General features: G+C 38.9%; 1 protein-coding gene across 2 annotated transcripts; it reads left to right on the top strand.

Moving 5' to 3' along the window:
- The first annotated feature begins 151 nt into the window (after window positions 1–151).
- Window positions 152–11,904, top strand: LOC145474490 (uncharacterized). Of its 2 annotated transcripts, none has more exons than XM_081455146.1 (5): window positions 152–302; window positions 8,465–8,583; window positions 9,766–10,581; window positions 10,660–10,734; window positions 11,075–11,904. In XM_081455146.1, the coding sequence occupies exons 1-5, from the start codon at window positions 298–300 to the stop codon at window positions 11,128–11,130; spliced, it is 1,071 nt and encodes a 356-aa protein (XP_081311272.1). In that variant the 5' UTR covers window positions 152–297; the 3' UTR covers window positions 11,131–11,904. The 2 variants fall into 2 exon arrangements, with proteins under 2 accessions (XP_081311272.1, XP_081311271.1); XM_081455145.1 differs by lacking the exon at window positions 152–302 and adding an exon at window positions 1,539–2,503.
- Window positions 11,905–12,582: the final 678 nt, after the last annotated feature.

The following is a 12,582-nucleotide window of genomic DNA, read 5'->3' as shown; positions in this document are numbered from 1 at the left end:
ACGACAGCAGGTATTTTCAGATGGTAGGAAAACTTCATTGTTAGGGATAAAAGGAATGAGTTTTATTCTATCGGAACTTTAAATTTAGCTAATTTGTAACACTGCGTTTTTCAGTGGTCGCAGGCGTGTTTAGATATTTGAAATTTTAAAACACAAATGGTTTCACCATCTTTGTACAGTAGTACCTGATATTGACTTATGTCCATTTCATTTGTTCATTAGTGTCTGTTTGTAAAGTATTGCCCGCATGGAACAGAGCCATGACTTCAATTAAATGACACAATTGAGGACAAGCAAATGAGGTACATTTCCCCCTTGCCACTTAAGAATTTAGATTTTTAAAATCGTAGCCAGCTATCTTCATACTGTTTTTAATATGTCATTCGGTGCGTTTTCGCTTCAAAGCAAGTTGTCGGCACATTTATGGAAACATTATTACGCATCGAGTTGACAGGCTTTCTTGGTTAATAAAACCCCAGATTTGACTTGATTTTCGCGCGAATTATTTGATAACGGCCGGTTTCGAGGGGATAGGGGATGGGTGGTCAATTTCTCATTTTATTCCGTCCAATTAGACATCGTGAAATCTTTGTCCATACTTCAGAATTCTTTGTAAGCAATCTGCCTCTTGTTTCGTAACTGAGAAGTTTTATAACAACGTTCTGTAAAATTCAATGACTTGTCTTCCTTTATTCTTTTTGTACTTTTGTACTATATCAACCCAGCACACTAAGATTTCGCTAAAAGAAAACAAGTACCAGCATAGAGTGTATAGGCTAACACCCTCGCGTTTCAATCTGACGTAACCAGCGTTGTAGGTGTAAACATGGAATGGGCCCCTCCTTCCACCCCCGTCTCCCAGCCCCCTCCTTTGACCCCCGTTTTCCCTCCCCGTCTCCCCACCCTCTCAGTTCCATTTCCGATCTTCCTCCCGTCTTCCCCGTTTTACGCCTGGTTCGACTGCCCTGGCTAACCTAACGAGCCTCATCATGAACACTGTGTTTCTTCTGTTCAGATTCCTTCCGCAGCTTGTATGCGTGCAAGAATGAAACGTACATTAAATCTGCGGTAAGCTGTCATCTTGAGAATAAGATGGAATTTCATGTAATCTAGGCAGTCATTTACAAAAACCTTGTCAACCATTCCTTAAGTAAACGCTCGCGTGTTCTTTTACTTCCGATTTGTCTCTTCTTCCGTCTGAACAATGCCCGTTTTGACGCTAGGTTATACCCTTCGCACTGAAATGGCTTTTGCAATGCGATTTGCAGCTAGACCTGAATTTGTTTGCAGCGCGGTGGAGAGCGAACCGCGCTTTAACTCTGCTCCTTGACGATTTTTTTTCAGGTCCGGCTTTTTTTTTGTTCAAAAAACATGTATCGTGCGAGAAGGACGGCGAAAAAATCTCTTACATTTTATCGGTCTCTCGGTCTGTCGTGAGCATTAGCGCTAATCCATGTAATCTCCTCCTCTTTTACCAGAATGACGCCTTTGCAATTTACGGTTTCAAAACAACCCTTGGCATGTTTGCCCTTGATTTTTTTCATCGTTAAGTCGTTTGTTTGCTTACTACACTGTTTCAAAACGTTCGTATTACAGTCTAATGAAACTCTAGTAACGTTGACTTAGCGTCGTCTTATCTCTCACGCCAGAGAGGAATCTCATGTGCAATTAGCCCTGATTAGTCTTTTTGGCGCACGAACCTCTCTGATTAAAAAATAATGTCGTTCCGCCATCTGTCTGTTCAAATGAAAACTCTTTGTGTTCTTTCGTTGTTCACTATTGTAAGGCTTGGTTCGTTAATTGCTCAAACGTTCAAGAAAAAAGAAACACAAACAAAGCTGTCAAGAGTTTTGTAAGGTACTTTCGAGTTTGTCAATAAAATGGCTTGGTAATTACTTGCCCAAGAAAGCTACAGTAGACCGGAAAATCAATTTTACACATCAAGGCTGGGTGTTTATTAAAAACGAGGCGGTGTCACGACCTCGAATATTTAATCACGCGATTTCACCAAAGACTATGCAGTTTTGCTTTATTTTTTACAATCACGGGGCACTGAGGCAGCCCAAAACTGTGCACTCAAGTTCTAAATAGCGTTGGTACCCCTGGGATTTTGTTCGTTGCTAGGTTGCATTTAGGCGTTACCTAGCAACAGAGGACACAATTACAAGTACATACTTCCCCAAGGGGAAATGTGAATCATTTGATTCACTTGTGGTATGAACGCAGTCAGGTAAAACGTGCCAGTTGATCTGTATTCCACTCAAGCACCGTGTCCTGTTTCATTAGCATTGACAGAAACGTGGAAAACTCGCGTAGTGGCTCTTCTTTCTTTCGCCTGAAACTAGCAGCTGTAGTCTTGAAATAATGGGCTTCGTAAGTTCCAATCATAGTTTCAAGGTGATTTGGTAGACTGAGTCGAATCCAGCTTCCGATACACTGAGAAAAAAATGTCAACAGAAAGTCAAAGACCAAGAACTTATGTGTCCATCTCAGTGCATTCAAAGTAAGTTGATTGTTTTCCTCCAAATATATATATCGTATTAGATGTTTTGGTGTGTAGTATCGCTGTGTATTTTACGAGTTGTACGGGCTCGTCAAAATACAAACAACGAGTAAAAATATAAAGCGATAGTACACACTAAAACGTCTAAAAAGAGATTTATTATCCTACTGCTGTAGTCAATAAATTTATCAATGGAAAGAGGGAGAGTGTGACAGTTTTGCATGCGCGCCCCGACCTGTCCGGCAAACAGGTTTTCTACTGTACAAATAAAATAAATAACTATAAATTTGGACGGTATTCGCTGCAGTTGGATAATAAAACGTTGATATTGTCGAATTCACGGTGCTCTTTCAGCGTTGCAATTTACGATCCCGTCTGATTGAAATGTATGTATGAGTATCGTATCTTTTTCAGTTGACTGAATTTTCAGACATCGTTAAGTGATTATGTTCACCTAACACAACCCTGCTTCAGATTATTGCTTTGATAATTGCTTGCCAGATTTTGCGACGAACTGAAATTGTCAACAGTATTCTTCGCAGAAGTCATGATCTGTCGGCTGTGTTGTGCGTTCTCGCAAGTCATTCACAACAGATGTGATTTACATGTACCCGTTATTGTTTCAAAACAAAAGCTGTACTTCTTTGATTGTTTCTATCCACAAAGATCGACTCTCAGAACAGATGTCATCGATATTCCCTCATAAGTGCACATATCGCTTATCGATCGCAGTTTTTCCTATATTCAAGATCTCACGAGTTTTTACTGATGCGAGCATAGCCAGAGAGCGCAGACCTTCTTTTGCCCATGATAAGAGAAACCCCTTGCGTTCTGAGGTTAATGCTACAGCCTTTGTTGACAAAGCGTGTTTGTTTCTACAACCTTACTTGAGATTTCACGCGCGGGTTATATGTGATCTGTAGAGGTGAAATAACAGCTTGAAATAACATTTTAGCCACGCTTCGTATCAATAGTTCCATCAAACTTTTTCGTAGCCCAATGATGCACTGTGACACCGCAGAGACTTCATTGGAAATCGTTTGAAAGTTCAACTTTTTCTGAGATTGCTGTTTTAACTGACACAGAAAATCGACGAATCTGTTACAACGAATTTTCTTAACAAATTCCGAAATATGTTAGTATAGTGTACCCTTTTCTCGGAAACGAGTATGAAAGGAAGCTACGGAAATAGGAAACAAATGTTTTTCGTTCTTGATATAACGGCCGCTTATCAGTGCCGGAAGCAAAGACTTCCCTTTGAAAAATGCTTCGTTCATCCGCTTTACAATTTGTGCCGGCTTCAAACATGTGGTCATTCACAAAGGACTGGGAACTGGAGAGGAAAACACGAAATATCTCGAAGCACTACAACCGAACCGTTAAAGATTTCCAACTTAAATTTCCGGAATTTTTGTCGGTCTTTTTCAGTAATCTGAGCAAGATATCCTCCTAATCACTGTTGTCAGCTCATTTTGAACTTTTGGCAGAGGTCATTTCGGATAATCCCTATAAAATTCGTTGTAAAGAGCTCTTTCAAAATCCTTTCATGTTGGAAAATTCCGGCATTTATTCAAACATGAAGAGAAGTCAGGAGGCTTAAATGTCAAATACTTATTAAGTTGCATCGACAAAATTGCGAAGTCTGTCTTGTGCAGGAGCTAGTAAAAAGAAAATTGTTTTTCAAAGAGGATTGGACAAAGATCATGCGTGTTATGACAACTAACTTGTACAGTGACTTCTCTTGTGCTAAGAGAGAAATAAAGAGATCCAATAAGAAAATATAGTGACACAACATCGTGATCTTTAATACCAAATCAAAATAATAAACCAGTCACGACGTTTCTACGTTAATCCCCACCAAAAACCCCCAGACACAAACATTGAAGTCCCGATAATGGTATTGAAAGTGTTAATCCGATTGCAAGTCCCGGTTGTGTACGCAGTTTAGCTAAGATGTTTTGTAAAATGATTTATATGTATAAATGGAGAAGAAAACAGGGGCCTTTGCCATGCGAATAGTTTGCCATCAAAGGTAAGCAGATTTAGCAGCCTGTGAGCGAAGTTTTACTACCAGCAAAACGGATCAGTTAGAATTCTACAACATAACTGTATTCTTGCCACGGAGATACCAAAATTTCATTCTTGCAGGATCTGTTCCACAGGATTATAAGTTTTCCAAGAATTCGGCGACTTTTTTCCATTTCTCAACCTCGAAGGTAGTAATGTGGTATTACCAATCAAATAATTGCAGTGGACTTTTATCTCTTTGCAAGTTGATAACTTTGTTTTTTAGAGGAATCGAGTTTGTCATGTTTCAGTAGCGGCGTTGGGTACCAGGTCTTACCAGACTCTCCACATGCCTCCGATTTGAGCAGTGTTGAGAACAAACGTCTTACGGTATAAAAAGAAACCCTTGTTTTGCAAAATACTTCATTACAATAATTTCAATAAACGCTTAATGAAACAAGCGTTTTAAATTCATTGTGTGTTCTGCTATAAGCTAACGAATTATTTTAGCTAACATGATCGACAGCCATTCTCTCTTTACAATGAGCAGACAGATAAATGAGTTCTGAAGGAGATATTGTCTTGATAAACTTCCAATTTCTCAGACCTGATAGTAGAAGAAACCTAAGGTAATCAGTGGCGACAGGAGCCCAGGGTAAGGAAAATTTATATTTCGAGCGAGATCTAGTTGCACCTCAGTGTTACTTCTCCGATGGTTATATTAATCCATTCCCTCTAAAATTGGAAAAAAAGAGAGATCTTTCGTGCTTTTAATGTGGCTCAATACACATCCGGCTTTACTCTGTCGGCAGACTGTATGCAATTATGCAACTGTATTCGCATTAAACTTCATAAGAACCTTTGACCGTATTTTATCTTGGCCATTGTGGTAGTTGTCAACAAGATATTTCGAGGAGGAAAGATTATTGGTTAGCTAACATTAGGAAGGTAATTCGCAGCTGAAAACCCATATGAGCCGTCGCAAGCAAATCCGGACAGATTAATTCGTTAGCTTTTCTGTCAACTTCCGAAAATTAAAATTTACACGGTGGTGAAAACATTGAGACAGGCAATTTTGAGGAAGCCAACAGAAACCTTCAGATTTCCAGAATTGGGTTACTCGATTTCACCAATCACGGCTTTGAGTTTTTCTTGTTTAGGTGTATTTTGCTCTAAACAAAAAGCGAAAGAGAGAAAAAGAACTTAGGTGAAAAGTTGTTGGCCCCGGCTATGTCAAAAATAGCAAGTTAATCGACAAGAACGCCTTTTGACGTCACCGTGTAAGCCAAATTGCAGTTCTATTTCTGACTGAGAAACAATATACAGTGGATGGTATATATTACTCGATAAAACCTGTTTAAAATAATACGATATGGCGTATATTGGGCAGCAACGTTAAAACTGGGCCTGAAATAGCATGGCTACAGCCTGATACTGGGGTAGATATGCCTAAACGCTGTTATGAAATTAAAAAAGTTGTCGCACGAAAATAAAACGCGAGACTTCGGTCTTTCTTGTTAAAATTACGCCATATAACTCATCAGGCCGTGCTCTTTTAGCGATGAATCCTTTTGGGAACTATGATATTGGTGCTTTTATGAGCGCTGTGTCAAGCCAAGCGGCAAGACAATCACGGGTCAATCATGGTACACGTATAGTGATTGTAATTGTTTGTAATAATTCCTAATTTGCATGCCTCGGTGAAATTTCTTTGTTTGACCCCGTTGCGTGGATCCCAAACACTTATTGCTGAATAAATACAAGTGATGTATATTTAGTATTAAAGACAACAGGGTTTCTTTTGGCTCATCGCGAAAACTAAGAACGCAGCGAGCTGCTCTGAGGAAGCTGGCCTTCATATGATTGGAGTTTGAAGTTATCTGGAAAGCTCGGAATGAGGCAGTTTGTTCACCATGATTCGTGAAATCTTCAAAGGTAAATCCTTGAAATAATTTGAGATTATTGAACTGCAAAATGATTATCCAAGCAAGCGAGTGTTGCTTCAGTCTTTGAGCTAAAATCATAACAATTCCTCGCGGATTTAAGCAGTTCTCAGACTGAGGAAAATTCTTTCTCTTTGCTTTCTGCTTTGAAGTGGTCCAAGAATGTTTGTTCTTCTGGGAATATCAACAAATAATACTAAACACATAGCTAGACATTACGGTAAATTATTTACTAACAATGCGAGGACGTAGATATAGTATTGTGTTGATTTCGTTGTTGATATTTCTACACATTAAAGTTGGACTATCAGTTAGAATGTGGGGAAAAGTCAGCTATGAAACCTTGCTGGGAGATATCAGCCAGCTTTACTAGGTATGGAGAATATTACTGCATGCAAAATTGCATTCACTCAGAACAAAAAGCACTAAACTTTCATTAGAGCACCAAATACATGCTAAGACGACAATATTCAAACATTCGTCTCCGATTGTGAGATGAGTGTGTTAGTGTGTTTGTCGGAAAATTGATGGAAATGAAATGATCGCTCTCTTTACTTTTTTTTTAAGAATTTCTTTTCCTTAACGTGTTTTTCTTAAAACCTATTTAACCCTGAAAAGCAGCATCGCTAACGTTCTAGAAAGCAGACATATGCAAATTTCTTCTTTCTCAAACTTTTCCTGACTTATCGTTTGATATAGGTGGCTATCTTTAAGACTTAAACTGAGCTTAAAACGATAGCTACAATGTTTGGAATCTATTATTTCGGTAGATCTGTTAAATTACACTAGTTTCTGTTCTTCAGTGTATATTTTAGAAAATATATAGTAGATAGAAATGTACGCTCGACGAAGAGGCTACAGAGCATTTCCTGTGCCAATCGATTTACTCCATTCCAGTGTTCGCTCATTTATTTTACACATTCTCGGGAGCCAGTTAGTTTTTACGTGTAGGAGAAAGGCTAATACCTTCAAAACGAAGGCCTTAAAGATCGTAGTGGTATATGGAATATCCCCTAAACTGACAATACAGGTGAAGTAACTAACTGGTATATATCACATAGAAGTGAATATTTTTATTATTGACACTACAAGGAAGTGTAATTGTGGTTTCGATTGAGTTAACACCCTGCGGCGGACAAATTGAGAAAGAATAACTTGGATGTTATCACATTTCATTGTGAAAATAACGTTGAAATAAGGTCAAAGTTCGGGGTACTTCGTGAAAAGCTTGCAATATCGGCGGTGATTAATATTTGCAGGAAATGTGTCCGAACATGCCATGGGTTATGCAATTCTTTCCTGGGATAAACGAGAGAATTGGCCCTTAGTGATCGGCTGCTGTATTCTCATAACCTGTACACGTAGCTTTGTGCTGTTCACATTCTGGGAAGAAAGTGGATGTAGATCACAATTTAATTGACGTCATTCTTCAGGACATAGATCGAGTCAGTTTTCGCGGTATGTCGAGTGCAAATTTACCTTCAACAGGAAAAACACTGTTACTGAATAAAACAAGCAAACAAACAAATTAATACCAAACTGTTGCTCGACATTTTATTTTATTAAGTTAATCTTGCACGAGCTTCGAGCTTGAAGCTCGCGTCAGAGTGTTTGAAATTATTGACGTGCTTTCATGCCACGCCGTTACTTTTGGAAGAATTCGGATCGGTTGCTTTTGGACAAGACACAAGACAAGCGCTGTTTTTTTTTAATATCTCCCAGGTTTTGTTACTTTTTTTTCGGCTCTACTGAAAACTAAATCATTGCAAGCAGAGGTAATAACATAAGCTAAAATGGAAAAAGATGTATGAGTGAGGATGGAGAGGGCCGAATAAGACCAGACCAAAAACTTGGTCATCCCAACTGTTTCGCCCGACATTTTCTTATTATCCTCAGTCGTCCGAAGGTTGTTATAGCTAAGCCATCTCAAATGTAATAAGTCTTTTAACAAGTCTCAGTAAGATTCTTTTCCATCCAATAGCTGATTATCGTACAATTGTCTCTCGTTTAGTTGCCAAAACTACCAGGTGAAGGAAACGTGGGAAGCCTGGATGTCGTTTCAGAGGCACCGTCCCGTGGTCGTGCCGGGCACTGCCACTAGAAGCTGGCTCAACTCCAGACCCGCTGGACGTAAGTAAACATTCTTTTTCCCTAATAACCAAAGTTGCCATGAAGCTCCCCTCAATATGAAACTACGTGTGTCTTTTAATAACATTTGGCATTAAACAACCTTTTGGCTAAAAGGAATGAAGTTTAGTTTAGCTTAGTTAAGTTTAATTTAGTTTATTTCAAGCTTGTTCCCAGGGTTTTTTTTATGTTTGCCTCTCCTTCCAGCCTAGGAACAAGGTTAACGTGAGTCCAGTTTAGTTTGGTTAGTTTAGTTTCGTAGTACAGGCATTTCCAGCGCCCGCTCATTAATAGCTATCAGCATTTAGAACTCATTACCCTATTCTGTAGAAGGAATATGTGTGAATTAAATGAATGGCTCTCTGAGGCTGGTACTTACAAGTATCTCGCTTCCCCGAACCAGAGACTGGACTGGCCTCTTGAAACTAAAGAAACAAAGGCCTGACTTAACGCCTGCGCGCTTCAGTTTTCCCCACTCGAGAGAGTGTGAGACTGGACCCGAAGAATTCCATACTGGTGACGTAACTCTATAGAGATCCATGCCTCTGATTGGTTGATTTGAATTTCTGCGCGCAAATAAAAGACAACCAGAGAGGCTACACGTATAACTGTATAGCTCTGCCATCGATAGACAATTTTTTTTATCTTGAATCTCAGACACCAGTCTCAATGGGGCTAAATTGAGCAGGCGAAGTGAGAGTCTATTTTACCAGAATACTGTTATTTTGTTGTGGTATTGACTATTATTAAACGAGGAGCGTACAGCCCCTGTTTATCGTTAGTTCCTTTTAAGGAAAAGGGGGACGCTTCTCGTGTCCGGGGGGACATGCAAAAAGGACTGGGGTGCTCGTCGTGCCTTTTAGGGATCGACAAAGCGGTTTTGGTAACTCTATGGTGTTGAACGTCAAAAGGTCCAAAGCAGGAGCGTTTGCAGTACCTTTTGGAGTATTGAGCTGAAAAAAAAAATATGACAGGAGATATTGTGTTGTTTTAGAGTTGGTACCTCTTAAGGGTGAAAAAACCTTCAAGCCACGCCCACAAAACAGGATCTTGGTACCTCTTGGGGATTCTTTTAAAAAATTTTCGACGAATACGCCTGTCCTTTTTAACTGGGAGTCCTCCCCCGGGTTCTCGTGGTCTCTACCTTTCATAGCCATGCAACTAAGTAAAATTTCTACTTTACAGTTTCCACTTTAGAAATGGGTATTAATAACAGACGAGCGGTGTCCACCTCGGAATCCATTCGTCTTAAAAATCTTCCACCGATCAAAGACCAGACTCGTCCAGGAAACAGAAAGGTGGGGATTAGAACCGACGTAAGCGAAAAAGAACAGCCATCTTGGGCCAAGAGCTGGGCCGGAGTTCGTGCACAACAAACAAATGTCCACTCAAAAGGTTGTACAACCAAAGGACGAAGTCCCTTGACAAACACTGGCTTGACGTCTGCCCACAAGAAAACTGAAGTTGTCGCAATGAATGAAAAAGAAGCGATGTTGTTTAAGCGGCTCAAAGGAATCTATGCCAATTCTACCGATAGAACTATGAGAGCTCAAAGATTAAAAAACAGTATTGACTCACTGCAAACTAAGACTCTGCACTCTGAAATAGACTGCAGCTTGAGAGAGTATAAAAGAAGACAAGAAGAGGACACAAGGAACAGATCAGAACTTAAACGGTTAAGAGACAGGTTTTCTAAAGACAAAGAACGGCGTCACAGAAGATCTTACGTGAGTATTAATGCATTAGAATGTCCCAGAGTGTCACGCCACGCGTATGGTCTGCCCGAGGATGGACAAGAAGACACGCAATCTGGAGTCACGCATCACGCTAAACAAAAGTTACGAGTCATTTGGAGAAATGCCATGAAAAGAGCTACGTTGGTAGACAAAATGATAAATGTTGGGACAAAAAATAAAATTAAGTTACCAGAAATAAAAGTACGGCGACAAAGTGTGAGCCATAAAGACTCGAGGACTCCAAGTGCTGAGGAAAATAGACAAGGTAATACGCCTTCCTTGGTTTCTTTTAAACTGCTTCATGTGTTATGACTCTTATCGTGAGTGTTTTTTTTTCTTCTAGGACCTCGACGAGACTCGATAGAAACAGTAAACCAACTTCAATTGGTACTTGGAGAAATAGATGTTATGTCCACAGGTGAGAAAAACTGAAATGCTTTTGTTTTCTTCTTTCGGGAAACCATTTAACACTCTAAGAATCAGTAACTGTCATTTACGAACACGGCGAGCATGTGCACATGTATACCGATGCATGGTATTTCTTCTATGAAATACGCCCTTAATTTCATGACTATCAAACCACTACCTCCCAGTTTAAAAGTACATTCTGAATTTGAGCTTATGATAATGTTAATGACTATCATCTATCATGTTGCTTAGCAACAACAGTTATTCAGTAAATTCCTTATTCATTACTCATATTGTCATTCGGTTCCATTCTCTGTAATTCAATTCAGTCATATTTCTTTCCTTTTTAGTTGTCTCAGACTCGGATGAAGATCTTGAAGACATCGAACAGGACTTGGATCTGTAGAGCTTGCTAGATGAAGAAATTTGATTTAGTAATAGTTAACAGGATATGTACGTATTTGTTACTTATCCTTTTATTCGGTACGATTTTACAACTAGCTACTAATTTATACTATTTTGGAACTTCCAACATTTTTTAAACAATAAAGTAAACACTGTAATGTCTTTAATGTTCACCACTAAATTTTCTTTCGCGCGCCAGTTCATAAATCATATTAAATTATTTTAACTTCCTTAGATGAAAGCCGTGAAAGCCAAATGTAAAATTTGAAAAAGAAAACAGACAAAAACCCACTTAATGCAAATCAATAAATCTTTTAATTTTTTCCATCAGCCCGCTTGTTTACAGAAAAATTTTCATGGACGAGTAATATCCATCCGGGTATTTTCCTCATACGGGAAGTGTAGTGTCTCTCCGCGCCGATGAGCACTGTCGCGTCACGCGATCAGTTTAAGCCAGTGAGAATCGGACAACGTTTAGTGGTGAACTATAAAGTACCAGATATGGTGCCCGAAACCGCGACAAGGTCTATAATATAACAATTTATGACCACAAGGATAAATGTATTACATCAAATTTATTTTATATCGAATTTTTAAGTTTCTTTTGTCTACTTTCAGTCATACATTAACATAGAACTCGTAGATTTGTGGCTTGAAACTTCTCATGATATCAAGTAAGATTATACAGTAAAGTATTTATTTAATTTTAATCAAACAAATAATTTATAAAAAAAGTATTTTTTATTTTTTGAAAATAATAAAGAAACATTTGTTTATATGAGCTAGCGACGTCCCTTTTTGGCATCTGTCCTTTCCAGTTGTCAGTTGAGATGAATTTAACGTTTTATGGACAACAATGTATATATTTTTCTCTTCGTTAATCTTTTTTGTCTAATACAGAACCTAAAATGGACGAGAAATGTTTTAGGCCCGGATAAAACGACGAACTTCAAATAAGACGAACTAAATTGCATCCAAACGGGTAAAGCTGGACCGATGGGTCAAACGTCGAACTTAATTCAAATTTAGATCGATCTAAATTCAGTCGGACGAACTCAGTTGAATCAAACGTCGAACTTATCATGAACCTAAAAGACCCTAGTCAACTTCCGCCATTTTCGATGCCATCAACATTATTGATGTTGCATGGTGAAGCGAAATCTTATTGTCTTATTTCTAAGCTGTGTTCCTGAAAGTATGTTTCACACTGATTTCCTTCGTTTCGACTTTCTCCTAATAAAATATAATAATCAAAGTCTCACATGTAGACAGAAACAAAGGTGTGGCTGGTGAGTTCTGTCAAGAGAAGATTTTGAATTGGATAAAACGTGAGCGCAAGCGCAAACGGCGGCTTTAAAAAACAGGCGTGAATCTTTCTGAGATCACTCGTAACGAAATAAAACTTGAACTCGGTGAAATGACAGCCTTAGTTTTCTTGAAACTCCCCCCTCAC

This window comes from Orbicella franksi, chromosome 2 (assembly GCF_964199315.1).
Source record: "Orbicella franksi chromosome 2, jaOrbFran1.1, whole genome shotgun sequence".
Lineage (NCBI taxonomy): Eukaryota > Metazoa > Cnidaria > Anthozoa > Scleractinia > Merulinidae > Orbicella > Orbicella franksi.
The sequence above is the reverse complement of the archived record's forward strand: the minus strand, read 5'-3'. Positions and strand labels throughout refer to the sequence as shown.

Bases quoted from the DNA above. Each gene is read 5' to 3' on its own strand.
- LOC145474490 (XM_081455145.1), top strand. From the start codon at position 2,448: ATGTCAACAGAAAGTCAAAGACCAAGAACTTATGTGTCCATCTCAGTG. The intron at 2,504-8,464 runs GTAAGTTGATTG...TCTCTCGTTTAG, and splicing joins TCCATCTCAGTGCATTCAAA to TTGCCAAAACTACCAGGTGA. The intron at 10,735-11,074 runs GTGAGAAAAACT...TTTCCTTTTTAG, and splicing joins AATAGATGTTATGTCCACAG to TTGTCTCAGACTCGGATGAA.